Source organism: Ambystoma mexicanum, chromosome 4p (genome assembly GCF_040938575.1).
Source record: "Ambystoma mexicanum isolate Mex_15411 chromosome 4p, UKY_AmexF1_1, whole genome shotgun sequence".
NCBI classification, from domain to species: domain Eukaryota; kingdom Metazoa; phylum Chordata; class Amphibia; order Caudata; family Ambystomatidae; genus Ambystoma; species Ambystoma mexicanum.
In genome coordinates, this window is record NC_090927.1 from 530,825,607 (window position 1) to 530,853,078 (window position 27,472).

The 27,472-nt window shown below is 47.9% G+C and overlaps 1 protein-coding gene across 3 annotated transcripts in view; it reads left to right on the top strand.

Annotated features, from left to right (window-relative positions):
- Window positions 1-27,472, top strand: part of SH3YL1 (SH3 and SYLF domain containing 1) — a 779,762-nt gene that overhangs the window by 554,756 nt on the left and 197,534 nt on the right. For 2 of the 3 annotated variants that reach the window (XM_069606062.1, XM_069606060.1), the window contains one exon: window positions 7,656-7,712. The exons of the other annotated variant lie outside the window; for it this stretch is intronic. In XM_069606062.1, coding sequence (XP_069462163.1) covers window positions 7,656-7,712 — 57 coding nt within the window. The remainder of the gene's footprint in view (window positions 1-7,655; window positions 7,713-27,472) is intronic. 3 annotated transcript variants of the gene reach the window in all.

Sequence of the window (27,472 nt, forward strand, 5' to 3'; positions counted from 1 at the left end):
AGTTCAGCCGCTCCCGTTGAAGCAAGTAATCAAGTGCGCCTGGGTGTCGTGTTCTGTGGCGTGTACATTTGGCGTGCCATGGGGCATTCTGGCCATTTATCACCCCACACCCCCACAACTTTGTAATTCGACTATCGCATGGCGCAAGGGAGACAATGTGTTGTGTGGTACTTCACATACCAGTGTTGGTTATGTCAGGTTGCTTCTGTCGCGGTCTCAGCCCGTCTAGGAAATCATTCGCCTCTCCGGGGGTGTCGAAGAACTGTTTCTTTCCAGCGTGTTGCACACGCAGTTTCGTAGGATATAACATGGAATACTGGTTTTCTCTTGGACATTTCTTCATTCTGGTAAAGGATCTGCGCGAGGCTTGTACTGATTGGGAGAAGTCTGGGTAGATTTGGATCTTGTCGCCGTCATATTGCAGTTCTCCTTTTTCCCTAGCGAGTCTCAAGATTGCATTGCGGTCTTTAAAATTGAGAAGTCGTGCGATGACGGGTCGTGGGGCTGTCCCCGGGACTGAGCGGACTGTGGGCACTCGGTGGGCCCTCTCAAACACGAAGAGCTGGGATAGTGAGGGTGCACTGAACAGTTCCTTGCACAGCATTTCGACAAAGTCCTCCATCTTCTGTGGGATCTGTCTCTCTCTACCCCCACTAAGCGGATGATCTTATGGTGGGCTCACCCCTCTAGATCCTCGTTCTTGGCCGTTACTGCTTTCATTTGGGCCTCAAGGGCCTTTACATGGTCGCCAGTGTGGAGCTGCTATCATCCAGGTCTCATACTCTTTGCTCAACTGTGTCTAGCCTATCTCTGTGTTTGTCTAAGCGATGTTGCAACAGATCGACTTTTGATGAGACTGCGTCGAGTTTGGAGTCTAGGTTGCCAATGCCCGCTTTGAGTTAAAGTAACATTTCTTGGATGCCGATGGACGAAGCTTGGGGTCTCTCTTCATCTCGGTCCATTGTAGCTATTGGAGATGTTGGGCTTGGAAGCAATTTGGGGGGTTTTGGCGATGGTTCCTTGCTCAAAATTCAATTTCCTTTGGGATTTATCCGATTTGCCCTTACTCGACGACTGTTGTCGAGGGGGGCTCTGGAGGTCTTCTGAGAGGCGCTCTGGGGAGGCGGCACAGGTCTATGGGGGCAGGAGTTACTATCCGTGACCAGGGGCCGGTCTCCCCAGGGTCAGGACCGATTTTCTCAGATGGGAGAGAAGGCTGCTCTGCGTCTGGTGCAAGGGCCTGGTAGGTGTCGTCAGTATTGTGACTGTGGATGTGTTCAGTAGGTGGCAGCTCCTGGCTTGTGTCGCAGTTGACTAGTGCATTATGAGGGCCTGACGCGGTCTTCTCGCGGTGAACCGTGGCACCTCTGCAGTGGTTATGGTTCTCTGTGCTTTGCTGTCTCTTGCCGGAAGGTCGGAGGGCGAAAGTGAGCTGGTTGGAGCTTCCCACAGGGTGAGCGCTGATTTTCCCAGCCCGCTCCTAAGTGGTTCAGTGCTAGTTGACGTGGTAGTTTTCCCCGGACTGTGGCACCAGGGATAGTTTCCAGTTCCGGCAAGCACATTGACGGTGATGGGATTTCTTGGTTTTTACTGCGTATGCTAGTCCTCCTGTTAGTGGAATTCCACCCGACTGCCTGGGTTAGGTGATTGTGCCAGTAAGATTTCTCTTATAGTGCGACAGCAACTTGGTTGAGTTGTAGTTGCTTGATGTTGCGGGCCCTGGTCCTGGTTGGCTGGGGGGGTGGTGATCTACTCTGCGGGTTGCCCTCCTCTATGCCACCCTGTGTGGGCTTTCCACTGGTTCCTCTGGGTTGCAACCAGGACCTGATTATGCGTGGCTTGGGGCGCTGCTGTTTCGGTCACTTTAGCCGTGTCAATGGCGTCGGGTGATCAGGACAGCCGAGATCTGAGATGGAGTGCAATCCGTTAGGGTATCCAGGTCGCAAGAGGCCTCTGTGTGGTCAGAGTTAGCGGGGCCTCTTTTTTCTGGGGTTCACTGCGCCGTAGCACCTGGGTGCAGCCGGTAGGCCCGTGGAGCTCTGGCCATGGCCTGTTGTGGGCTTTCCGGCCTCTGCAGGATCAGGAGGCGAGGATTCCTTTTGTTTGGGATGGAGGAAGGGGGGGGGTGTCTGAGGTTTCACCTCGGCCAAGGGTCCGCTAGTTTAGGTAGGTTATTTGAGACCCACAGTGGTATTGGCAGGCCCGGGGCACGGGGGCATGCTCTATCGAAGTGGTCTGAGTATCCCCTTCCTCACCTCTTGGCCGGCATCTTCGTTTGGTTGACCATGGGCTGCTGTCGCTGTTGCAGTCTCTGCCTGGGCCGTTTGGTGCCGGTTGTGTGGTGATGAACTGGGGAGGACCAACCTGGCCCTGTTCAGGGTGCGGTCTCGCAGTGGCTGGGCACTGATGTGTTGGTTGGGAGCGCGTAGAGTGGTCTCCAGTGGGTCAGTGTGTTGCGGCTTGTGTTGCCCCCTGTTGTTCCCGTCTCCGTGAGGAGCTCTGTGGCCGTCTGCAAGGGTCCTGCACACGCCCGTGGCAGGGAGGGGGTGTATCGTGGCCTCGACCCCACTCCGCTGGTGGTTTAGCCCCTGGAGAGTTGTGCGATATACGTCGTGGGGGTTTATCAAGGTTGTGGCGCTGCCTCGTGATCCATGCACTCGTGTGTGTTCCGCTGCCCTGTTAACGCTCTTGCAACCTGTTTTTAGTGCAGGTTCACTTGTCCTGTTCCAGGTCTAAGTGGTTCATGTACCTTCCTCATGCCCACAATGGCACCAGACTTGGACCGTTCCCGAAGCACTACGGTGCCGTGGCCGTTGTACGTTCGTTGTTTCGAGTCTGCTGCTATGGGTTTCCACCCACCGGCCCTCATGGGACCGTCTGCTGCTGGCTCTGGGGCTCGCCTCACGCTCTGGCGCCACCTCGAGATCTTACCAGCGCCTCTGTGCTGCCGATGCTTTTGTTTATGCTGGGCCTTCGGGTGCTCGCCTTTGTTATTGGGGAGGCTGACTTCCTTGGGTCTTGCTTTGCTACAGTGACACTGTGTCCTTGGGGGGGCGGGGGGTAGTCGCCTCGCCGCTGTCTGTGTGCGCCTGGAGGTCCTCTGGGAGACGTCAGCATAGGGCCGACCTCTCCGCTCTGGTTCCGCCTCTAGGACAACGACCTGCGCTCCGCTGGGGTTGTTCTCTTGCCCAGACTCACTGTTGGTATTTTCCAGCCCAGAAGGCTCCCCGCGGCTCACGCTTTGACGGGTTTGTGCGGGGAGGTTCGGAATGCTGCGACAGCCGTTGGAACGATGTTTAGTCCACCACTGGCGCTGATTAAATCAGGATTCTTGGGAGCTCTGGCCAGAGCTCACAGGGGAGCCGCCATCCGGTTGGGCTCTCTAGCACCCTCAGGTCTTATGGTTTAAGAGCTTGTTGATACCGCATCCTACCCCAGGGCCTTTGTGCTACCTTTTATTGCTTGCCCCACCCGGGACAGGGCTTGGTGGGCTAGGAGGGAGAGGGCAGCTTACAATTTAGTGTGGCGACAAGGAGGAAATATTTCCTACAGGAAGGAATTGTGGGGATGGTTTAAGAGCTCATTGATGCCGCATCCCACCCCAGGGCCTTTGTGTGTCCTGTTATTGGTTGCCCCCTCCCGGGACAGGGTTTGGGGGGGGGACAGGTGGCAGAGGGCAACCAGCAATATCTCGGAGAGGGGTTGCAGCGGGAGGGGTAGTGGCGACGAGGTGGGAAAATTTTTCCTACAAGAAGGAATATTGCAAATAAGCATATCAGGTCAAGAAGTTGTTGAGGTTGCGGGAACGGCAACACAGTAATAATTTGTCGTACCTCTGTTAGTTTTGTTGGCTTAAACGGATGTTGATTGGGTGACAGTTAAGATGGGTGAATAAAGGTCAGCAAAGCAGTTTAGACTAATGGGGAACAAGGATGATCAAGGAGGGGGAGAAGGTCAATTTAATGGGAGAATGGGAATGGGGAGAAGTAGGGTTTAAAGGTAGGGGACAAGCATGGTAGCGATTTGGAGTTAGACTACAAGTCAACAAAGCAGTTTAGACTAATGCGGAACTCGGAGGATCAGGGAGGGAGAGAATGTCAATTTACTGGAAATTATTGGGTAGGGAGTAGGAGAGTTGAATGGAAGAGGACAAGCATGGTTAGAGGTGTGGAGTTATACTTTCTCAGCACAGGGATGGAGAGGATGGCTTAAAAAAAGGAGAAATGAAAATGGTAAGAAAGGACAAGTTTCAAGGATTAATAAAAGAAACGAATATGGTTGGGTGCAAAGAGGTGCTATATCAGAGGATGTGCGCTCGTGTGAAGGAGAGAAGCAGAGTGGCTTACCAAGGGATAAAGTGGCCAGGGAAGCAGCAAGGTGCGTGGATTGAGCTGCATATATGGGGGTGCACGGAAGGCCCCTGGTCCATTGGAGGAAGCAGCAATGATATGGATAATTTACCAGGGTGAGCATTGGGGCGCAGTAGCCTAGAAGGAGGGATGCAGTGTCATGGCATGCAGTGCGTATGGGGAATTGAACTGCAGGGAGAGAAGACATGGGTACAGCAACTGGTACTGGGAGTGGGGACAGCAAGTGAGGTGCATAGAAGAGAGCAGGGGATCAGGTATTTACAGGGGTGAACATAGGGGTACATTGACAAATAAGTAGGAGGTGGGGTTACTGCATGGGGGGAATTAAAATGCATAGACGGAGGGTGCAGGTATCGCCCCCAGAGCAGCAGAGGAGCAATAAAGAGGGGCGATGGGTGAGGAGTGGGGAACAATTGTATGGTTGAGGTGAGTACAGGGGAATACCCATATATGGAGTATACGGTTTGGTAGATGGACATGAGATGCGGTTCAATATGCTGGCCTCTAACAAAATGGGATTGGGGTTTGGTCTAGGGTTACAAGGAATGAAAAATATTAAATTAGTAATAGATAATCTCAATAAATAAGAAGGGAAAATAAGTTATTTGGCTGCTAGGGGGAAGGGAGGGCCAATTGTGCCCTATTATGGAACAGAACATAGGGCAGACAACTAAGGTTTTGGTTATCTTGTCAGGTGGAAGGATAGGGCACCAGGATAGGTGGTAAGGAGAGGGGTTTTGCAGGGGAAAGGTTACCCGGGGTTGGGGGATTTCGCCACAAAGGTGATTGAGTGAACAAGTAGGAGGAGCAGGTTTCTGAAGTGCAAAGAAATATTGGAGGCTTAAGGTGATGTGATGTTTATGGTGATGAGTTAGGTATGGTAGTAGAGTAGTGACAGAAGGCAGTAAGGTGCCTTGAGTGCAATTACGTGTGGCACTTAATTTGTCTTTTCTTTCACAGATGTGGCAGGAGGTGGTGTTCCAAAGAAGAGTATAAGGGACTGGTCAATGTTTGTAGGGTGTCTGTTAATAAAGGGGTATAAAGGTCGTTAGTGCAGTTGGGTATGGTGTTTTTTCCCCCCTAGGAAATGTTTGATGGTGCGGCTTAAGGGCATTAGGGATATTAGCATTATGCAGAGAAGTAAGGTGACCATGGCAGTCGGAGGCAGTTTTAGTTATGAAAGTTATGGAAGGGGTTAGCCAGCTATGACGGGTATGAAAAATTGCTATCAGTAGAAGAAAGTGCAGAGAAAAGCGATTTTGGCATGGCGAGCTATTGTAAGGGGTAGTGTTGGAGGAAAGGAGGGAGGGTAAATTACAAAACAAAAGGAAATTAAGAACGTTTTTCTCAGTTTGGTCTTTTATGTGTAGGACCGTGGTTGTTGGTGGGGAATGTTTTAAAAAAAAGAATAAAAGGGAAGGAAGGTGAATGAACAATTAAGCAAGAGCTAAATAAGAGGTTTATAGGGGCGTGGGGCAGAAAGAAAACCTCTGGGGAGGGGTTCTCTTGTGCCGGTGACAAGGTTGGGTAAATGATGGTTGGTTGAAGGAGAGTGGGTAGTGCTGGTTGCACGAATAGGCTACCCTGGGGGTACAAAGAGGGGGAAGAGGTATTGAAGAAGGAGGGGCTTGGCCTCGGGGGAAAGATGGGTGAAAGCGGGAATGAAGGTTGAGAGGAATGTAGGGGGAGGGGAGGGAGCAAGGGACAGGAAGTGATGAATTTGAATTGTTTATTGATTTGTTTTTGCTCATTGTTAATTTATCTGTTAGTTTGTAAGGCCAGGGAGCCAGGTTAGCGTGTTTTTTGTAAGCCATGTCCTGTCACATTAATGCCACTGTTGCACTAATGGCGAGTCTGGGTATTTTGTGCACTTAGCCCAAAAGCAGTGCATTTATTTTAGCTCTTATTTTAAATGAAGTGTGGCACGGTCTGTAGTGAGGGACAAAAATGTCATTTGTCGTGAAGAGTCTATAATCTAATGTCTCCTGGGACAGATCATCTGAAGCGCCCAAGCTCACAGAACTATCCCTACGCATACCAAGCTGTTAGGCGTATTCCTTCAACAACAAAAAGATACAGTGCAATTATTCATTCTTGTTTTTATTTTAATCCACATCTTCTGATCAAAAATGGATGTCATTGTAGGTAATTTTAGTCCATTAAGAAGATACTCGAAGGGGACGTTTGAAATTAGCTCCCAGGTTGCTCTCTTTTTGGAAGTGGTTGGTTAACTCCAAAGCTGCAGCACAAATGACATGACAGCAAGTCCATACAAGCCTCCCAATATGTCCCCATGCGAACAGCCAACATCTTGCACATGGTAGATGTGCAAGATGTTCGTACATGGTAGATGTGCATCGTAGAAATGCTCTATTGCTTTCTTTTTAGACTTGTGTGTGATTGGGGGAAGGAGGTGCGGGGGAGACAAATACATTCTCCAGAGGCCGCTTGCCCAGCAAATGGCCTCATAGCTTAGCACAGTGTGAATTGTTTGGCTGATATTACAACTTTGATGAAAGTACTGTATTTTGAGAAATGCATTATACTGTTTCGCTTATTTTTACAACTTGGCTTCGGGGATGTAAACCCACCAAACTCCTTTAATGTAGGTGAAATATTGCACGTTGGGTGCTCATTTTGGTGTGAAATGTGCCTGTAATTGTAGACCGCTAACCTGGTCATGTCTATTCCCTAGAGAGCACTCTAGGGAGAAGGACTGCGGTGTGAGGTATTGGCATTCGCTTACTGTTGGGTGGAGCCTGTGAGGTGTTCCTGCACTGACCCATTCACTCTATCGGGTCTCTGTAAGAGATAGTTCAGTCCCTTGATCTGCAGCCAGTGTAATCCCTGGAATCCATTGGAAGTGTGCGGGGAGACTAAGGATAACTAGTAAGAGGTCAGTAAATTCACTGAATTGCATTTTCACCACCATTCTCTAGATGAGGCCTTTAGTGTTTCATTTTGTTGCCCAGGGTTTTAGATGAAGGATCTTTTCCAAAGATGCATTCTATGGTATTAGAAATGACTTGGACGTTTACAGGAAGCCAATAAAGTGTAGGTGTGAAGGTCCAGAGTCCTTTCCAGCTGCTTGCTGGCTTGAAAAATTGGCAAATTCAGAGGGGAAGCGCAAGTAACTTGAACAGAATCTATTATCGTTAATAGAATAGTATTTGATTATTTAAACTAATTGAAAATAAAATGTGCCTGAATTTTTATCAGTTTATTGAGATATCAGAGTATGCACATGTATACCTTTTATTTGATAACTGTTTTATTGATCCACAGGTAAAACAACTGGAAACAAATTGTACCCAGACCTTCCCAATTATTGGGGAGATGAAGGTAAGTTAAAACCTTAAGACATTGATAAATTAACTAAATTAAAATAAATGTATCCATGCACATAAGCTGAAAACGCATACAAATAGAACCATTTGACTTTGTTTGCGTATTTGCAGCCAGTTACCAGTACCTTCATAACAGCCTCTTTGTGAAGTTATTATTTTTTTCTCTCAACCTTTACTATATTATCTCAGAACAGTCCAATGCATCATAACCATGTATAGTCATTCAAGCATCTCAAAATATATTACTGATAGCGACTACTGGAGTAAATGACTTCTTTACCAAAAATGTGCTCCTATGTTCGCATTGGTCCCTATACCATTGCCTTGTTTAGGTATGGCTATAGAAGACGTTCTCTGCCAAATTTCTTGAAGCAGTAATTGCCTGCTGAGTGATGCATAAAGAGTGCATCAAGGTAACATGTTGGCGGTTGTGTGGAAACGATTTCAATTGTGTTTCCATACTACTTGATGCATTCAACATTTGTTATGTTTTACAATGTGCATACAGAATACAATAAGCCATCCAATCTATAAAAAACAATTTCTTTGTGATTTCATTGGGACGTTGCTGCTTGACCAAATCAGTATTTTCACAGGCACAATCTTGGAAAGGTCAGGCCTTTCAGATTCTTAAATAGAACACTAGACCTGCAGGTCTGCTTCCTTAGTTTAAATACTAGACCAAAAGAAATAAACTCGCCCAATGGTGAAACAAAAAATGTCCCAGTGTTTTCTGTAAATTGGTACATGTCACCATTGACACATTTTCTATTTCATGCAATGATGCCACACAGAGGCCAGCCACACACAGTGAAACCTTTATTTGTCATTTACTGCAAGCAAGTGTTTGCTGTAAATGTCTAATTTTCAAACATCGCCATACTCGCCAGCAAGGTAGGCTACCAAGGAAATGGTACTTGACTTTAATAAAATCTCCTTGACTATGCGAGACGGCTAGTAGATTTTGTGACCCCTGAATGGTAGCACATGCATTACATTGTTGTTATAACTTGGGTGCCGGCTGTATGATAATTTTTCTATCAATGTGCATTTTGCTTGTGTGTTTCAACTTCAGTCTGAAGTTTGTATGAAGTTAGACTGACTGAATCACTGTATTCCCTTACAGGAGCATATTATCACTTTGACCTGTAACGTGTAATACCTTCTATTCAATGAATCTTTTACTTGTATTACAACAGAACACTCTGGCAGATGGTTTTCACAAACTTGTGTCATTCACGGCTGCACAAAATGTAGCCCATGGGACCACTTTAGCCCTTGGGTGGAGGAGTTATGGCCCTCCTTGTGATGGCTTTGTTTTGCCATCTTCGTTCCTCCTGCTCCTTCCACCTTCTGATGCCCTCCTCCTTCCGCCTCCTGATGCCTGCCTCCTTCAACCTCCTGTTGGCCTCCTTCCCCAACTGGTGATGCACTCCTCCCCACCGCCTGATGTGCTCCTTGTCCTCCCAACAACTTGATGTGCTCCTTGTCCTCCCACTACCCTGATGTGCTCCTTGTCCTCCCGCCACCCTGATGTGCTCCTCGTCCTCCCGCCACCCTGATGTGCTCCTCGTCCTCCCGCCACCCTGATGTGCTCCTCGTCCTCCCGCCACCCTGATGTGCTCCTCGTCCTCCCGCCACCCTGATGTGCTCCTCGTCCTCCCGCCACCCTGATGTGTTCCTCGTCCTCCCGCCACCCTGATGTGCTCCTCGTCCTCCGGCCACCCTGATGTGCTCCTCGTCCTCCCGCCACCCTGACGTGCTCCTCGTCCTCCCGCCAAACCGATGCGCTCTTCCTCCCATCAACCTGATGCGCTCCTCTTCCTCCCACCGCCTGATGTGCTCCTCTTCCTCCCACCGCCTGATGTGCTCCTCTTCCTCCCACCGCCTGATGTGCTCCTCTTCCTCCCACCGCCTGATGTGCTCCTCTTCCTCCCACCGCCTGATGTGCTCCTCTTCCTCCCACCGCCTGATGTGCTCCTCTTCCTCCCACCGCCTGATGTGCTCCTCTGCCTCCCACCGCCTGATGTGCTCCTCTTCCTCCCACCGCCTGATGTGCTCCTCTTCCTCCCACCGCCTGATGTGCTCATTCTCCTCCCACCGCCTGATGTGCTCATTCTCCTCCCACCGCCTGATGCGCTCATTCTCCTCCCACCACCTGAAGCACTCATCTGCCCACCGCCTGAAATTTGGTCCTCCTCCCCCACCGCCTGATGTGCTCCTCCTCCCCCACCGCCTGATGTGCTCCTCCTCCCCACCGCCTGATGTGCTCCTCCTCCCCACCGCCTGATGTGCTCCTTCTCCCCCACCGCCTGATGTGCTCCTCCTCCCCACCGCCTGATGTGCTCCTCCTCCCCACCGCCTGATGTGCTCCTCCTCCCCACCGCCTGATGTGCTCCTCCTCCCCACCGCCTGATGTGCTCCTCCTCCCCACCGCCTGATGTGCTCCTCCTCCCCACCGCCTGATGCGCTCCTCCTGCCCCACCGCCTGATGTGCTCCTCCTGCCCCACCGCCTGATGTGCTCCTCCTGCCCCACTGCCTGATGTTCTCATCCTGCCCCACTGCCTGATGTTCTCCTGATGTGCTCCCCCTGCCCCACTGCCTGATGTGCTCCTCCTCACCCACCGCCTGATGTGCTCCTCCTCCCCACTGCCTGATGTGCTCCTCCTCACCCACCGCCTGATGCGCTCCTCTACCGCCCACCGCCCGAGGCGCTCCTCTTCTGCACACCGCTTGAGGCGCTCATCCTTCTCCCACAGCCTGATGTTTTGGTGGTCCTCCACTCCTCTGACCTTCTCACATCCTCTCACCAGTAGCACTAACTTGCTTTAAACTCATGCTGCAACCTTTTCTTGGTACCCATCTTGGTTTGAAGTGCATGCTCCTGTATATCCATATCTTTGATGTGGGGAATTGGTTTCTGTGTAATTGCTTTCCCCCCGTCAGGTGTGGCCTGGGCCCCTGGGCTGAATTCATAAAGGCTGGATCTTGTTTTTAAAAATCTGTTGTTTTGGATTCCTTGCTAATATGAGTTGATACGTGTGCTGGCAGACATCTGCAGAGCCGTATTGGCAGCAGGACCTACAGCGAGTAATGTAGGTGCTACAGTGAGGTTCTGTATCAACATGAACCTGCTTTGGGTAAGGAGTGCACAATCTCATCCAAGATCATCTGTCTTTCAGCAAGGCTCTGAAAGGCTGGTAGCACTTTTATCCTGCATGTGACTGTCCACTACCAATTAATTAGGGGCTAAGTGAAGATGACAAGGGTATCCTTCCCATATTTCCCCCAGGGACATGGTTAACCTGTTCATGGAGGTCCGCAACCCCCTTGTTCACCCTAAAAGATGTCCCTAGAATAAGACAGGGCACTCTTTCAGAGTGGGTTGTTCTTAATTGTTGCAAGTAGCACCATGTGATCATGGGCAAAGCGTATATTCAGAGCATGCAAGTAATGGATTTGCGAGATGCAATGTAGTTAGATATGTACAATTGATAATAGCCAAAAATCAATCATAATAAATGGACAGAAATAGTAGGATTAGTGTAGGGGAGGATTGTTGGGGGACAACAGAAACACCTTGTATTAAAGAAATAATAGAATAATGGTGTTCACGAAAAGTAATAATATATAGAAAGCCTGACTTTGGTTTTCTATTGGAATGTAAAGAGTATGCTTACCAAAATCTTTTCAGTTTGTCATTTCAACGGTTAGATCCCTCATTTCCTGTGAATAATAATTAGTGTGAAGGAAGGGATATATTGAACGGTTAAGAGAAGTAATCCGCAATTTAAAAAAAAAAACTAAATTATAGTGTGCTTTGTTGATGCACGTATATTTTCATTCGATCATTCAGCGCGCTTGGTGATGGTTTCTTACTGCATGTATGTGTAACGGCATTTCCCTTATGAAAACGTCACTGCGGTTGCTAAATGTCTCGGCTGAATGTATGCCGTTACCTCAAGACGTATCTTATTCTGGCTGAGTTGTGAAAGGTGAGCCCCAGGACGGAGGCCGGAGGGTGCTGAGGCAAGTGCTGAAAGGTAGACCGAAGCTGGGGCGATTGAGTGTGGAAGGTCAAAGACCCCGAGGATGCATTAGGGCCCTGGACACCAATCACAGCAACTGTGAGATTAGCAGAGGAGGGAAGAAGGGAAGGAAGAGGTAAAGAGGAAGGTCTTGAGGAGCTTCTCGAATTTGCGAAAGTCCTGCCTAAGACGCAGAGGGAGGGGGAGGCTGTTCCACAGGGTGGAGCCTTCTTAGGAAAGAGATCGGCCTCCTGCCCTCTGTTTAGGGAAACACTTTACACACAGAGTTGGTGCCAGAGGGACATAGATGTCCAGAAGGAGAGTATTTATTAAGAGTTGCAGATATAGTGGTCCCCGGCCCCAGACGGCCTCGTCAATGATGCAGTGGGATTTGAATTTAATCTGTTCAGCAACCGGGAGCCAGGGAAGACTTTTAGGGCATGTGAGATGCAGTCCTTTGGCTTAAGCAGGTTTTAATTTGTATTTTATTGCTAACAAATAAAATACTCATTCAAGTTTTTGTTCAGTCACCAGACCATGAAGGTATCAAGTATCACAAATTGGTATTAAAAATATTTATAAATAAAAATCAGTTTGGTTCAATTTAGCAGTCTTAAACATTACCATTCACTAAAATCAAATTACGTCATTAATCAATGTGTTGTTGTTCTTACTAATCGTGATTACCATCCTTCTACTGCAGCATTTATTTACAAAACAAAGATGTTAAAATTCATAATCATCTCAGAAAAACATTCTTGCTAGTTTTAAAAAAAAAACTTTATTTAGTACTGGCATAACAATACAACGGGGATGACACATTCCCATCAAAAACAATAAGGTTTGTAAATATGGCGCGGGCCTCGGATGGGGTACAATATGCTGTGCACTGGGTATGGGGGGGAAGAAGGGGAGAGAGAAGTATGCCATAGGGGGTCATTCGGGTATTAGTTCAGTATCTGCTGTCCTCATTGACTCTTCCGTAGTCAGTAGATATGTTCTGAGAGGGGCCCAAATGTCTTTTGGTCTAGAGGTGGTTTGGATCCCTCTTATGTAGGTCTCTTCACAGTCTTGTGTGGCGATTAGGTCTGGGAGCCAGCCGTCGTGTGTGTGGGGGGGGGGGGGGTTTGGATTTCCATTTTCTGAGAATGTTCCATTTGGCCACGGCTCCTCCCACTGCAAATAGTCTACGGGTCTTGGCGGATGTTTTCCTGATGTCTCCTAGTAAGTATTTCAGCGGTGTGACCGGAATGCTCGTATTCAATATGGCATTAATAGTTTTTGCCACTTCCTTCCAGAATTGCTGAATTGTTGGGCACTCCCAATACATATGGATCGCATTTGCGGTGGATGTACCACATTTGGGGCATGACTTTGGCTTGGAGGGGTCAAACTTGGAGATTTGGCTGGGAGTAATATGTAGATGGTTCAGAATTTTGAATTGGATAAGTCTGAAATGAGTACAGAGGGAGATAGTTTTAGTGTATCTACAGTAGTTTGTCCAGTGTTGCTCATCGATCTCAATGTTCAGATCTCTTTCCCACTTGGTTTTCATTCCATTCCTGGTTGCGGTATTATTCTGTACTGTCCTGTAGAGCATAGAGACATTGCCTATGAAGCCATCCTCTGTAAGAATATTAGAGAGGAATTTGTGGGTTGGTGGTGCCATCGCGAAGGATGCCCATTTCTTCTTGCAGGCTGCATTTAGCCGTTGGTAATGAAGTATAGTGGATAGCCCTGTTCCACCCCTGTTTTGGATCTCAGCAGCTGTGAGAAATCGGCCCTCCGGGAAGAGGTCTCCAATCCTGGCCTGTTTTTCAGGGTCCCATTTCGTTTGTACCGTGCGATCCATAGTGGTTTCTAGATCCGGATAATACCATGGGGGTAGGTGTTGCCAATATAGCATATCGCATCCAACCCTCTTGAGGATCTGTGACCATGCCCGCACTATCGACGCCATTAGATCAGCCAGTATCTTCTCATTTGTTGCTCTGGCAAATATCATGCTCTCGAGATTTAGGGGAGATGCTGCAAATTCTTCTGTGTGTATATGCGCAAATTGTTCTGCAGTGTTAGTCCAGTATTTAGCGAAGTGCGCTTGTACAGAATAGTAGTATAGAAGGAAGTCTGGGGCGGCAAGGCCACCAGTATCATAGCTTTCGCACAGTTTAGGCGAGCTGAATCTTGGCTTCTCTCCTCCCCAGACAAAACGAGAGGCAATCTTCTGTAGGGTGTCAAAGAATTTTCTGGCCGGCCAGATCGGGATGCCGTTAAATAAGTACAGAAGCTTCAGCACCACCAGCATTTTTACTAGGGGTATACGCCAGTGGTAACTTAATCCATGCATTGAGCTTGCATTCTAATTGTACCAAGTATGGAGCATAGTTATTGGCATACAAGGTCTGCTTGTCTGGTGTCAGCATAATGCCCAAGTATCGTGCCGTGGTGGCGGACCAACGCAGGTCATTCATGACCGCAGTTTGGATTGTGGACTTGGTCAAGGGGATTATTTCAGACATGGCATGGTTGATTTTGTATCCTGAGTGTTTAGTGAAAACAGCTATGTCCCGCAACACAGGTGGTAGATGAGCATCGTGGTCTCTGATGCTATATAGCATCGTACCATCCGCAAAAAGAGAGATAAATTGTGGGAACCCCATTATATGGATCCCTCTCCAGGCGTGTTTGTGTCGTAGGTACGCTGCCATTCTTTCCATTGTTAATGCGAAGATTAAAGGAGAAAGTGGGCATCCTTGCCTAGTACCTCTCTGTAGCACAAAGCTGGATGATAGCGTTTTATTGGTCCGTACTCTGGCCATGGGATTATGGTATAGTAGTTTTATGAATCAAAGGAATCCTGGCCCAAATCCCATTTTTCTCCAGTATTGCGTACATAAATTTCCATGAGACGGAGTCAAACGCTTTCTCTGCGTCTAAAGTAACTGCCACCGTCTGCGCTCGATGATCTAACTGGGAGGTGATGGTGAAGAAGCATCTATGATTCCGGTGGTGGAACGGCCTTGTATAAAGCCCAATTGGTACGGGTTCACAAGTGTAGTCCTATATGGATTGAATTTATTGGTTATGGCTTTTGCAAAAATGTTGGTTTCGACGTTGATTAGGGACAATGGCCTATACGGGGAAGGAGAATGAGGGGGTTTGAGGTTTAAGCAAGACCGTGATAATGGCTTCTCTCATCGATGGTGGGAGTGTTCCATTTTCCAGGGATTCTTCCCATACTTCCAGGAGCCGTGGGGCAAGATCATCGATAAGGATTTTGTAGAGATCTGCGGGTAGGCCGTCCGACCCCGGTGCTCTGTCCGCATTGATGTCTTTGATTGCTTGTTGTATGTCTTCTAGGGTCAGAGGTAGATAGTAGACGGTATGGCGGTTCTTTCTTTCTGTGTGAGTGCAGGGAGTGGGAAGGAGTCTAAATATTCATGTAGTTCCCCTTCTGTCACCTGGTCAGAATTTGCGTAGAGCTTAGTGTAGAAACTCGGGAACACTGCATTCACTTTCAGGTGGTCCACATCTGTCGAACCATGGTCGTCCACGATGCTGGTAATTTGTCGGTGGCCCTGTTCCGTCTTGACTAGGTTGGAAAGCATCTTGCCTGATTTGTTGATTTCTCCATATTTTCTGGCTCTGATAGGTTGCATCGTATACCAAAGGTCTCGTCCCCCAGTGCCATGATTTTGGCAAGGGCGTCGTGTAGCAGGGTCAGTGTCCCAGGCCCTGGTGTTTCCGCGTATGCTACGTCTGCCTCTTTAATATGGTCTTCAGCTAGGGCTAATTGGGTACGTATGTCTCGCAGTGTACCGTGGACTTTGGATATCAGGTGACCTCTCAGCCATACTTTAAAGGCCTCCCAGATTGTGTTGTGTGATGTCACTGAGCCTTGGTTACGTTTAAAGAAGTCTGCCACCTCGATCCGGAGCGACTCGTGGAGCGAGTCATCTCGCAGGAGATCTAGAGGCATTCTCCATAGTCGGTGTTCCGGCAGGGTTATCCCAATCTGGATCTCCAGTGTTACTGGAGAATGGTCCGAAAGAGTTCTAGGTAATATAGTGCATTCAATCAGGTCCGGGATGCAGTCTGTGGAACAGAACCAATAGTCTATTCTGGTGCTCGACCCATGGACGTAGGAATGGAACGTGTAGTCTCTGGTGAGGGGATGTAATTCCCTACAAGCATCGGCAAGCGGTAGGGAGGACATGGCCTGTTTTATGGTGAGTGCTGCCTTTGAGTTCACCCGTTGTGCAGTGGATGTCCTGTCGAGTGAAGGGTCTAGGATGGTGTTGAAATCTCCTCCCCATAACACTCTTGATTCCTCTGTTGGCGATATTAGTGTTACGATCTGTTGGTAGAATTCTGGTGTGTCGATATTGGAACCGTATGTATTTACGATAATTATGTCTTGTCCTTGTAACGTGCCCCATATTATTACGAATCTGCCATTTATGTCTATTTTAGTCTTTTGCACCAGGAATCCAAGTCTGCAATGGACCAGGGTCAGGACGACTCGTGCATGTGACGAGTAATTTGTGGTAAATACCTGTGGACCACAGGATCGGCCAAATAAGCTGGAGACCTGTTCAGTGGTGTGTGTCTCTTGTAATAAAAGAATATCAATTCTGTGTCTATTGGCGTATTCCAACATTTTTCTGGCCTTGATTCGGTTAAGTAGCCCCCTAACATTCCAGGATAAAAGTCTAGTACTTTTTGTTACTTGTTGTGACGCCATTTATGGAACTTCCTTTGCGTGGTCATTGCGACTGTGATATTGAGAAGATCTTTTCCCCATTGTGTCGATGCCAGGTTTTTGTTTTATTATTACAACAGCCATTAACTATCCAAACTGTTCCCCCAACATGGCTTTTCGTGATTCATAGTTCTGAACAGGCAACTGGCCTGTTTCCCTCCCCACCCTAACCCAAACAAAACCTTCAACTTTGCAATAGAAAATCAAAACGGGGGGTGGGGGGTGATGCGGTGTGGCCCAACATCTTTTCTGGGACTGCACTTTAGTAGTCGTGTGGATCGGTGTGCTGCTATTCCTGTAGTAGCGCGAGACATGGGTGCTTGTTTCATTTCGGGCTTATTCGCTGGGAGTGCGGAGTTCAGGTCTCGTTGGGCATCTCAGGGATGTGTCTCTCAATATATGTCATAGCCTCATCTGGTGATTTGAAAAACTGTCTTGCCTGCGTGTTGAATGCGAAGCCTGGCAGGGAACAGCATAGCGTATATTATTTCCCATTCTCTCAATTCTCTCTTCACAGGGTCAAAGGATCGCTGGGCAGCCTGTACCCCCGTTGAGAAATCTGGTTATATATGGATGTAAATAGATTCAAAGGAAAGGGAACCTTGCTCTCGCGCCAAACGGAGAACAAGATCTTGGTCCCGATAGTTGAGTAGCCTTGCTATAATTGTTTGTGGCAGTGCCTTCGGTTTAGGTGTGGGGATTAGTGCCCTGTGTGCTCTTTCAATCAGGAATTGTTTCGAAAACTGTGCATCTGGGAATAGGGAGTGGAGCATGTCTTCAAGAAAGTGTTCCATAGAAGCATTAGTCTTGCATTCTGCCTCACCACCCTTATGTTACATCTCGATCGGGATTCTAAATCCTCACATTTGTTCTATAGTGTTTTGACGTCTTTTGGGATTTTTTCCATGGCCTTACTTTGCGTGGTCGATGTGTCCTCCAGAGTAGAGACCCTGTCTTCTGCCTCAGAGACTATGGCGTCAACTTTCTTAATATCCGCTCGTATGGAGGCAATGTTGTCACCAATATCATCTAGTTTGGTGTTGATTGCTGCGAACCCTCTCTCCATGGCGGCCATTTATGGGGCCATTTCCTCTGCCGGGGATCAAATATGGGGGTTCTGAAAGATTCTATGGATCCTGTGTCATGTTCATGATTGGAGGAGTTAGAAAATGCATCCATGGGGCCCCTCTTTTTAGCTTTGTTTTTAGTGCCTCCGGCCATGTCCGTACAGTGGTTGTAGCTTGTTGTGTCCAGCCCAGGGGGAATATGGATAGCAGTAGGGGGGGACCTGTCATCTCGCCTATGATTTGTGGTATCCAGATATAGTGCCGGGTGAGCAGTGTCAATGGAGGATTCTTAATATGTGCAGTGCAATCCAGAGTGTAGCAAGAGCATATGGAGCGGTTTGTATCCCAGCTTCATGTTCTGGGCCCCGTAGGCACAATTTGCAGGTAGCGGGGGGTTGCGGGGGCACTGAGCGAGAAAGAGAGGTCTGTAGTGCACCCTTGTGAGTGGTATTAAATTGAGCCTTCTTTTGCGGCTCATATTCAGTGGGAAATGGGCTGGATATAGTTTCTGCTCTCTGCTTTGTCGTATGGGGACCAGGTTGGCGAAGGTTATGGTAGGCGTTAGGGAGAATTCTCCAGAATGGCTAATTTCCCTTACCTACTGAGTCCCTCAGCAGCTTTGCTGGATTTCTAGGATTTTTTTTTTCACCTGGTAAGAGTGTGAGCCTTTTTTCCCACTGTTACATGTGTTTTGCTGTGTGTGTTTAACATTTTCTTGTGTTCATAGACTGTGGAGCCTCACCTACTCCATAGGCATCATCTTTTTACTGTGTGTTACACAGCACCTTCACTGCAGTGACACAGGGTTTTCTTTTTTCAGACTTCCAAACTCCGACTCCATTTACTGTCTCCCAGAACATGTAAAGTTGCCATTGACTTTATTAGTCTCTTTTTAAACTCACAGACCCAGTACAAACTATCTTAAATAGAGTTCTGGAAAGGGTTAATCCTTATCCCTTTTTGTCTGTTTCTATTGAAGCATTGTTTCGCTTCCTTTTCATTAAGACTTGGCTGGTGGCAGTGGTAACTACCCTATTTTTCCTACCGCGCTTATGTTAAATAGCCCTGGTATTGTTTTAGATTATCTTGGTAGCCTCGAACTTAAACCCGCTGGACCATATATGTTTTTATGCGGTTCCGGCTGGGTTTTTTCACCATTTATTTTTGTAACAGTCTTTCTCGTGTTTTACTCTGCGTGCCACACCAAGTTTGATCCCTTTGTTCGCTGTCCTTTCGCTGGCTTTTGCACAGAAGCCCTCCTTAGGCACCTGTATATCTTGGGGGGGACAGGATGTGAGGGAGGGGTTTAGGGTTCCCTGCACAGGGTCTTCTTGGAGACCCATGTTGCACTCTGATCTGATTGACTGTGGTGAGTGTCCCGGCGGGACAGCCACCCTGCTGTGTGAGTGACAGCCAGGCTGTGTGAAAGGGGGAAAACTGCAGAAAAAGCAGGTCTCTGGGGCTGGAAAGGCAGAGTTGCCACTGGAACGAGAGAACCGAAGAGGAGCTGACAGAAGAGGACCCCTACAACGACTGAACCTCCCGGTGAAGCCCTGCTGGAGGTCTGAAGCCAGTTTACCAAACTGCTAGCCAGGCCTCCCTTCTCTGGTCGAATTTGCTGTACAGAGCTACAATGAACCGGATAGCCAGGAGGAACGGACCGTGCTTGCGTTTTAAGGAGCGCACCTTTTATTTGTTGCTTTGCTCTGCTGCTGGTTTCTTCCCTGGCCAGTGCAGGACCCTCCAGTCTTCATACTTCGTGTCCGTCCGACAGTCGCTTCAGGAACCGTGAGCCTGCATGACCTGCCAGGAACATCTGCCTCAGCTACAGCCTTCTCCATTTAAGGTACTGTTCAAATCCGGTTGTTCGTTTCGTCCAGCCGCGCTGAAAGTGTGTCAAACCTTTCGCAATCCAAAGGCTTGTCCTTTGCCATTCTTTAAGCTAACTTTTCTGCCGACCAACTTCGTCCTGAACTCTTGGCAAAGACATAAACGCGAACTACCCTGAACTGTATGATCTTGAGCAAAGACTTTGGTCCATTGACTTTGGGCCGGCCCCTTTAATTTGATTTCCTCACTGTAGTTCCTTTTACTAGATTGCCCTGCTTACTTACTTGTTGGTGCTGCTCAATTTCTGTCTAACTTTGTCTTTTCCTCCCTTTTAAATTGCTGGAGTGCCATTTTGCTCACACTTCATTTTGAGCCTAACTTGTCCAGAATCTATTGGGTGCGGTGTAGTGTATTAGTAACGTGATTTTTCAACTGCTTGATAATAGTGAAATGTTTTACAACTGATGTGTAAATAAATGTATATTCTTTTACTCAGAAACTTTGAGTCAGTGTTTGTTTGAATCATAGTAATTGCTGTATTTTGTGTAACTATTGATACTGCTCACTTGCTATTGAGAAGTCTGGCTACTCAGCCATCGCTACCACTTTACTGTGTAGTACAGGCTTGTACCAAAGGGGAATTTGTACTGTCACTTGTAGTCCTAATTGTGTGGGGTGTTCCCAAAGGGTACTGCATATAATTATGCCTAACAGTAGGAACGTTGGCAGCTTAGTCATCTGCTGCATGTGGCAGTCCTGGAAGCCCCTTCGGGTCGTCACTGGATGGCTGGATGAGGTGGCGACATATGTTGGGTGTCGAGGCCCAGCCTGGCGGAAGACCGGGTGAGAGGAGTTGGGGGGGCCAAGGTTTATGTTCTCCTGAGGGTCAGTGAAGTTACTTCCCCCCCACGTACCTTGTTGATGTCTGCTGTATCTGCTGCAGCAGAGTTCGTTCCGCAGCTGGGGAGCGGGGCGGCCTGGGTGTAGATGCTGTGCTCTGTCGCCCTATGGGCCCGCTTCTACCCGGTGCATGGTTGGACACAGCAAGTTCTGGATGTCTTCATGCACCAGGCAGGCTACGGGTTAGATTGCTCCGTTCGCCAGGGAGTCCTGTCCAGAGCCTGCGGGTGACTAGGACATAGTGCTCAGGAAAGGGGGAGCGGGCACAGGCCCACCAAAGGTTCCGTTCTTCCAGGGGGGTTCAGTATCGTTTGGGCAGATTATAGGGGCTGGTCAAGCTGTAATGACTGGGGTCCGTTGGTAGCAGATTGGGTCTTGCTCCTCTGTCAGCCCCGTGCAGGGACTCGGAGCGTGGGTCAGATTTTGGCGCAAAGCCGCATAGCCGTTGGGCGGGGTGCCAATTCTCCCAGGTGACGTTTCTCGGGATTGGGGGATCGGTTTTTCCCAAACTGGCCCTAGTTGTGCCAGGGGGGCTCAGGCACACCCCCACATCCACAGGGCTCACAGCAGCAACGCCGATCCGCAGGATTTTGTGATCAGGATATGGTCAGTCGCGGAGCTCGAAGGTCAGGTGGCCATCTTGTTCGGCGCGTCACAGCGCCCCCTCAACATTCTTGCTAGTTGCTTCTCGACTCAAAACCCAAGATTACATTTCTTTTAACCTAAATGCAAAGTCTTGAGCAACATTTTATTCTGCTCACAATATGATTTCTAAAATATCTTCTAAAGAAAAAACATTTCTCAAAATGTATGGCATCCACAAAAGCATGCTACTCGCTGTTCGGATTTCACGGCGTTGGTTGTTTTTTTAAACAACCCTTTGTTATTTTGTTATTTGTAGCCCTTTGTTATTTTTCTCACCTCAATTTCGATTTTGACTATACTAATAGTTAAGCAATTTGTGTAGCTGTTTGCTGCTGATCTCACAGCTCACTGAGCTGTTGGCACTCCCAAAAATTTAAATGGGCTCTCCAATGTCCGACTTGGGGAAACCAGAATCTTAATGCTTTGTCTTTCCAAATATTTGTAATAAAAAATAAATTGTTCAAACTGGTTGTAACATGGCCTCTGGGACATATCTATAAAGTAGCTGAGCCAGGAATTTCCCTCAAGGGGTGTTTGATGCTTTAATCTGCAATTGCATCATTCTCTGCACTCTGACTAGTTCTTCAATGGAAACCTGTGTCTGCCTGCAGATGGCCTTAAATTCTTGCTGTTCTCATATCCGGGTCTGCTCTCTAATGTATATATGCCTTAAATCTGCTGTCTTATCTTCTCGTGTGTTTGAAATAGGAAACTGGAAAGAATCTTTGCAATCTGTGACGAATCTGAGGTTGTTGTCCCTTCTCCCCTAATTAGAGACCTTTCCCATGGGGCCAGGGCGTTGTGTCCACAGTACAATAGTCCTCTTGGGGGGGGGGGGGTGCACCGGGGGAGGACTAGGGATGGATCACATGTGAGAGGATGCCCCTTATGGGTGAACGTGGTATACCTCTGCTTCATTAGACCCTGCCTCTTTCCCCAAGCCAAACTCTCATTCCCTGTTCCCAACTAGTGGCCTTTGTTGTAAGACAACCAACCTAGTATGACTAGTGGCCCAGAAAATACAAACTGCTTTCTAAATATCTCCAGTTCAAGTACTGTGAAGAAGATGGAGACCAGGAGTATGAGGATCACTCCAGAAAACAAGAGTGAACGGTCTAGTCTCTCACAGGATTTGGCTGGTCAAAGCAAGTACAAAATATCGGAGGGAAACCAACATGGAGGGAGCCATCCTCCGACGAGGGGCTGACCTGATGAATAGGGGATAGCAACAGGAGACACTGTTCACAGTGTCGAACGGGAGCGCAAATGTAGTCCAGGGAGAAGGAGCTACTTCGCGGGTGACTCAAACAAACCTCTGGGATTCCCAAAGTCCAGCGAGCCACCAGAAAGCAAATGCTTAGTCTGAGAAGGGAGCAGAGTCTGGTGGAGCAACCGCCGACGAGAAGAGGAACCCAAAAGTGGCTGGAGACAGAGGGTCCAACTTGTGGGAAAAGAATTGACTCACGGATACAGTGTTGACCTGGAGGGAGAACGCCTTAATGCTGCCAGAGCCTCAGAGCAAAGCACCGGGGCTCGGAAGACTAGAACCATACAAACAGTTACGCGGGCAGACAGAGAGTGTTGGAGGTCCGGGAGGAATCTGGGAACAACTTTAGAACATGGGATAAGAGGGTCTGGGACCTGTCCTCATATGAAAGTCAGAGAATAAGAGGGCCTGGAACCCTGAGAGAATATATTCGCTTGGCAGGAGAGTACACCAAGCTAGTATAAAACAGCATTGCAAGTCTGGGACTCGCACCCATATGAAAATCTAATAACACAGTGACGTTCATACAAGAAGGTATGGATTCTGGGATCCAAGGAGATAAGAAAAGGCAGAGCAAATATATAAGGACAAGATGACCGCCTAAAGTAGAACCAGAAGGAATCCAGGGGAAAGGAGCTAACCTCTAATCCTTGGAGTAATACATTTTGGAACATTTCTTTTTGTCGTTTTTGACCCGAGACATTGGGAACTTTTCTGTTGGCAAGATCTGCCATTAGATCTATGTTTTTAGTGTTAGGGTCAGAAATAGGGTGTTTGGGACTGGACAGTGACTATTTGTTTGACATCCTGATGTTTGCCTTACTTCTGCATCCTTACAAACCTCTTATCAATCTCCTATCCTATCTAATTATGTGCCTGTTGAACAGTCAGTTTGAAAACCTATCTTTTTATTTTAGAAATGCAATTCGTCCATTATGCCATTTTTTTCCAAAGTGTGCATGCCAATCCGCATGATGGCTTTTTCCTTTCCATTTTACTAAAGTCTTCTGTCTGCCTGTTACTCCCTCAGAGACAAAGTTGACATACCTCTGTGATGTTTTCATTTGAACTGCGGCTTTGGATATCCGAGATGAGACGAACACCAAATTAATGCTGCAGGCCCTACCTTTTGAAGTTCCAGCTTGTTTGCATGCAGTGAATTAATGATGCTTTTATGGCTCCACTACTGCTTGGCGCTAGTTATAAGAACTCTACTGTTCTCAATGGGCTGTGCTAATCCATTCATGTGAATTGCATACAAGATCACACATGTACACTTTATTCAGTCCTAACCCAGCTCAGGTACTTTCTATTTTTACCTCTTTGCTTTGTCAACAGCGGAATATAGGGACATGGCTTGTTTTCACAACAAATATAGACTAATTAGTGTCACCTGCAGTAATGTGAGCTGGGTGGATATAGCCTGAGGCTTGCCGCCATTTTGGATTTTACAGTAGCTTGGAACATTTGAGTGTTCTCCTCCCCTCGGGAGCTTTGCTGGCATGCCCGGTTTTGAACTTGAATTTTTTAGAACTTGCTAAAAGTGATACGCTTGGAAGCGGTGCCAAGGGAAGAATTGTTGAAACACTCTTGGGAGCTAGGGAAAGTCTCTTTTCTAGGTTGGATGTTTTAGTCTTATTAGTGAAGTGGGGTGGCTCACCAGAACTACTGTTGAGGCAGTCCTTAAGGTGATTATCCCCTTTCCCCGGTAGTCATTCGGGTTGACGAGTGTGAGGGTCCCTGTGACTACCCCTTACTTAATGCAGGCACCTAGTGAGGATGGGGTGGGGATTCCTAATACACCGCCTGTAGGTCCAACATTCACTAGGTGGGGATGGCACTTGGTCCATTCGGCTTCCCGCTGTTGGTGCCCAAGGTTAGATAGGGGACTTCATGATGTTGGCAGACGGGTGTCCCTGACCTCTCTTTTTGGAGTTCTTTCTTATGGCTTTTCCCTGCCTTCCTGATAGTTATCCATAGCCATCCTGTACAGCAAGCACCTGGCAAGGAATTTACAGCCTTTTTGGTGTCCTTTTGGAGGGGTTTGTCTCTGTTTTTAGTGTGATTTCCAATCAGTTTTTGTGCTGATTGCTTCTAAAGGGCACTGCCTTTGTGGTCTAGTCCTTTGTTTTGTTCCTGTCCTTTTCCTCCTTCCTCCCACTTTCCATTTCTTAAGCACATCTCTGCCGGCTGCCCAGGCCAGGCTGCCCTGGAAGGGCACAGGCTAAGGGCGCCTCCTGAAGCTGCCAACCATCCCCATTTGCCTGTTCAGCTTTCTTCCTATTCCTGCCAGACACCTAGGTATCCATCTACATCTACTTCCAGGTAAGGGATGTCTTCATTGAAACTTAGCACTACTGTGTTGTGCCACATCTACCTATTACTTCCAAAGGTGTTCTAACAAGGGGCTTGTAACATTAAATCTCACCACGTTTTGCGTTTCACCCACCAGCCACATTAGAGCCATACTGATTTGGCGTCCACTGCCTGTTAAATCTAGCCACACTTGAATCGTACTGATTTATTTATTTTAATTTAGTTCAAAAGCGCCACTCTGCAAACTGTACACCAGGACCAAAGCAAACACGGGACAACGGAAGGAAGAACCAACAATAAAACTACTCAACACCCAGACATCACCTGAAACTAACTATTCACCCCCTTCTCGTCTCCACAGCCTCACACGCCCAAAGTGCTAATGAAACAACCCACCAAAAAACGTGCAAACCGCACACCCCTCTCTAATCATACTACAAACCCAATACCTGCAAACAGCAAACAACTGGGACACTGGACACCACCCTTACGGACACCACAAGTCCAGTGCACATAACAAAGCAGACCCTGAAAGTGTCCATTCACAGATGCCCGTTCCTCCTGGTTCCGCATTTATCAACAGATGAGCACAAATTCTATCATAGCCATCTCTCCTTCACTAACCAACTCTACCCACTTTTCTTTGAGAGCCGTGTGAGCACCTGGAGACCATGCAAGTTGTAGCAGTGCGCAGTATAAAACATAACATAACATGTACCTTTCTCCACCACTTCTGCTCTTACTTATTCCTCTTCCCTTTCTCCACTTTTTCTATCCTTCCAAGCAACCTTTTCTCTCCCCTCCTCCATGTCCCAGCCGCCTCTCTTCTTGCTAGCACCCCCTGGTCTTCACCTTTCGCTTCTGCCACCTCTTTCCTCCTTTGCCTTGCCTTCACCTCCTCTCTCTGTTCACTCGCCTCTCTCCTGAAGCAACCTCCACACCTCACTCGTCTACTCCATCACGCAACACCGTGGGCAAACTGCCCTCTTCTCTTATAGTGACCTAGTATCTCCCATTGGGCTGTTCTATCCAGAAAGCGAGGACACCCACAAGCAGTTTTTGAAGCTGCAGTACTCCCACATTCATTTCATCTGATGATCATGTAATTAATAATTGTGATGTCAGTGATGCTGACCATGTCATCTTTAAGCTTGACAGCCGTCTTGATTTCATATGCATCTTTCTTACACTGTCAAACAGGCTCACACTCTCCATATCAGGTGCAGCCAGCAGCCTGCCCATGGGCTCTTCAGTTTATGTAACACATCAGACTACAAACAAGGGATCACAATATAAAGGACTGTTTTCACACTGACTTATGTTAAACCCCTGAGAATCCCTTAAAGGGTCAGCAGCGGTAAAGATCGATATCAGTGACATTCCTCTGCCTTAGTCTAGGGGCTAGATGGGGTAGTCTGTGGGGACCTCCGTAACTCCTCCGTACATAGCATAACACAATTAGTGGCAGCACCTGGCCCTTTTACTACCTCATCCCCTGCCTGTGCCTTGGCATAGTGGACTTTGCAACAGCAATAACTAAATTCAGTGCTTGTATTGCAAACAAGGGCAGTAATGGAAGCAAACCGCACTGGAAATGAATTGCATTATTTCAGAACACTGTTATGGTGTTGGGTAAATGGTTTATTCTAAGCTCCATTATAAAAAAGGGCACACTGTGTGGGAGACTCTCTTCCAGGGAGGAATCCCCACAGCACCCTCACCCACCATTTCCAAGAACTCATTCTGCAATTGGCTTCCTGATTCTCCTACCATCACCTGGGCCCTAACTGTTATTGCTTAGAGGCAGGCTCAATACCAATGCAATTGCACACTGGGGAAGTTGCTTTCACTTAATCTGCCCCTGCTTCCTCCTGAGGCTGTAATTTTAAATGGTCTACAGCACCCCAGCTATATATGCAACCTTCCTGATAACTGCAAAGTGGCAACCATTGACTTTGACCTTGTAGTCTCTGTAAAGACTGGTAGGGGGTGGTCTGTACTTCTGCTCTCTATATGGTAGGGGGAGGCACAGAGGACCCCAGCCTAGATTCTCTATTTGGTAGCTATGGCCGAGCAATCAAGGCCTAGCTTCTCAGGAGGTGATGCAGGCTGGTTCTTAAGTACAGTGTAGTGCCCAAGCCCCCACAAAGGAATGTCCCCACACTGTATTGGTTAGAACACAGTCTTTATATAATCAATATTCAAGGTTATGTACACTTATCATAATAACTCACTTTGTACTTAGGAAAATCAACAATGGCAAATATATACAATTCTAAAGTGGTACCACCCTTTGTATTAGATCTCATTAAAGTGCATCAACAATACTGTAACAATGTCACACAGATCAATAGAGTGAAACCAGCAATAGAGAGAGGAGAGAAAATAAGATGGTTGAGCAATAGGCAGAATACTGGCCCCTACCACTAGACACAGTTCTGTGTGGAGATCCCCCCACCTGGGCAACCTGTAAAATAAAGATATAGCACAAGCCCAGTCCATATATTGTTCTGCAAGTCTTATTCCCTCCTATAATGTTTTTACCCCCCAATGTACCTGGTGGAGTCGAGTTCTTCGAAGAGGCGTCGACAGATCCTTCTTGAGCGACCCCCTTTCAAGCGGGAGTCACGGATCGTCGAGAGGCGTCGAGAAGCATTGAGGAACTCGGCGTCCGGCGGCGGGGAATCGACGGCCCTTCTTGAATGCCTTCCCTTTCAAGCGGGAGACACGGGGCGTCGAATGTCCGTCGAGGAACTCAGCGTTCGGCGTCGGGGAATCGACGGCCCTTCTTGAATGCCTTCCCTTTCAAGCGGGAGACACGGGGCGTCGAACGTCCGTCGAGGAACTCGGCGTTCGGCGTCGGGGAATCGACGGCCCTTCTTGAATGCCTTCCCTTTCAAGCGGGAGACACGGGGCGTCGAACGTCCGACAACAAACAG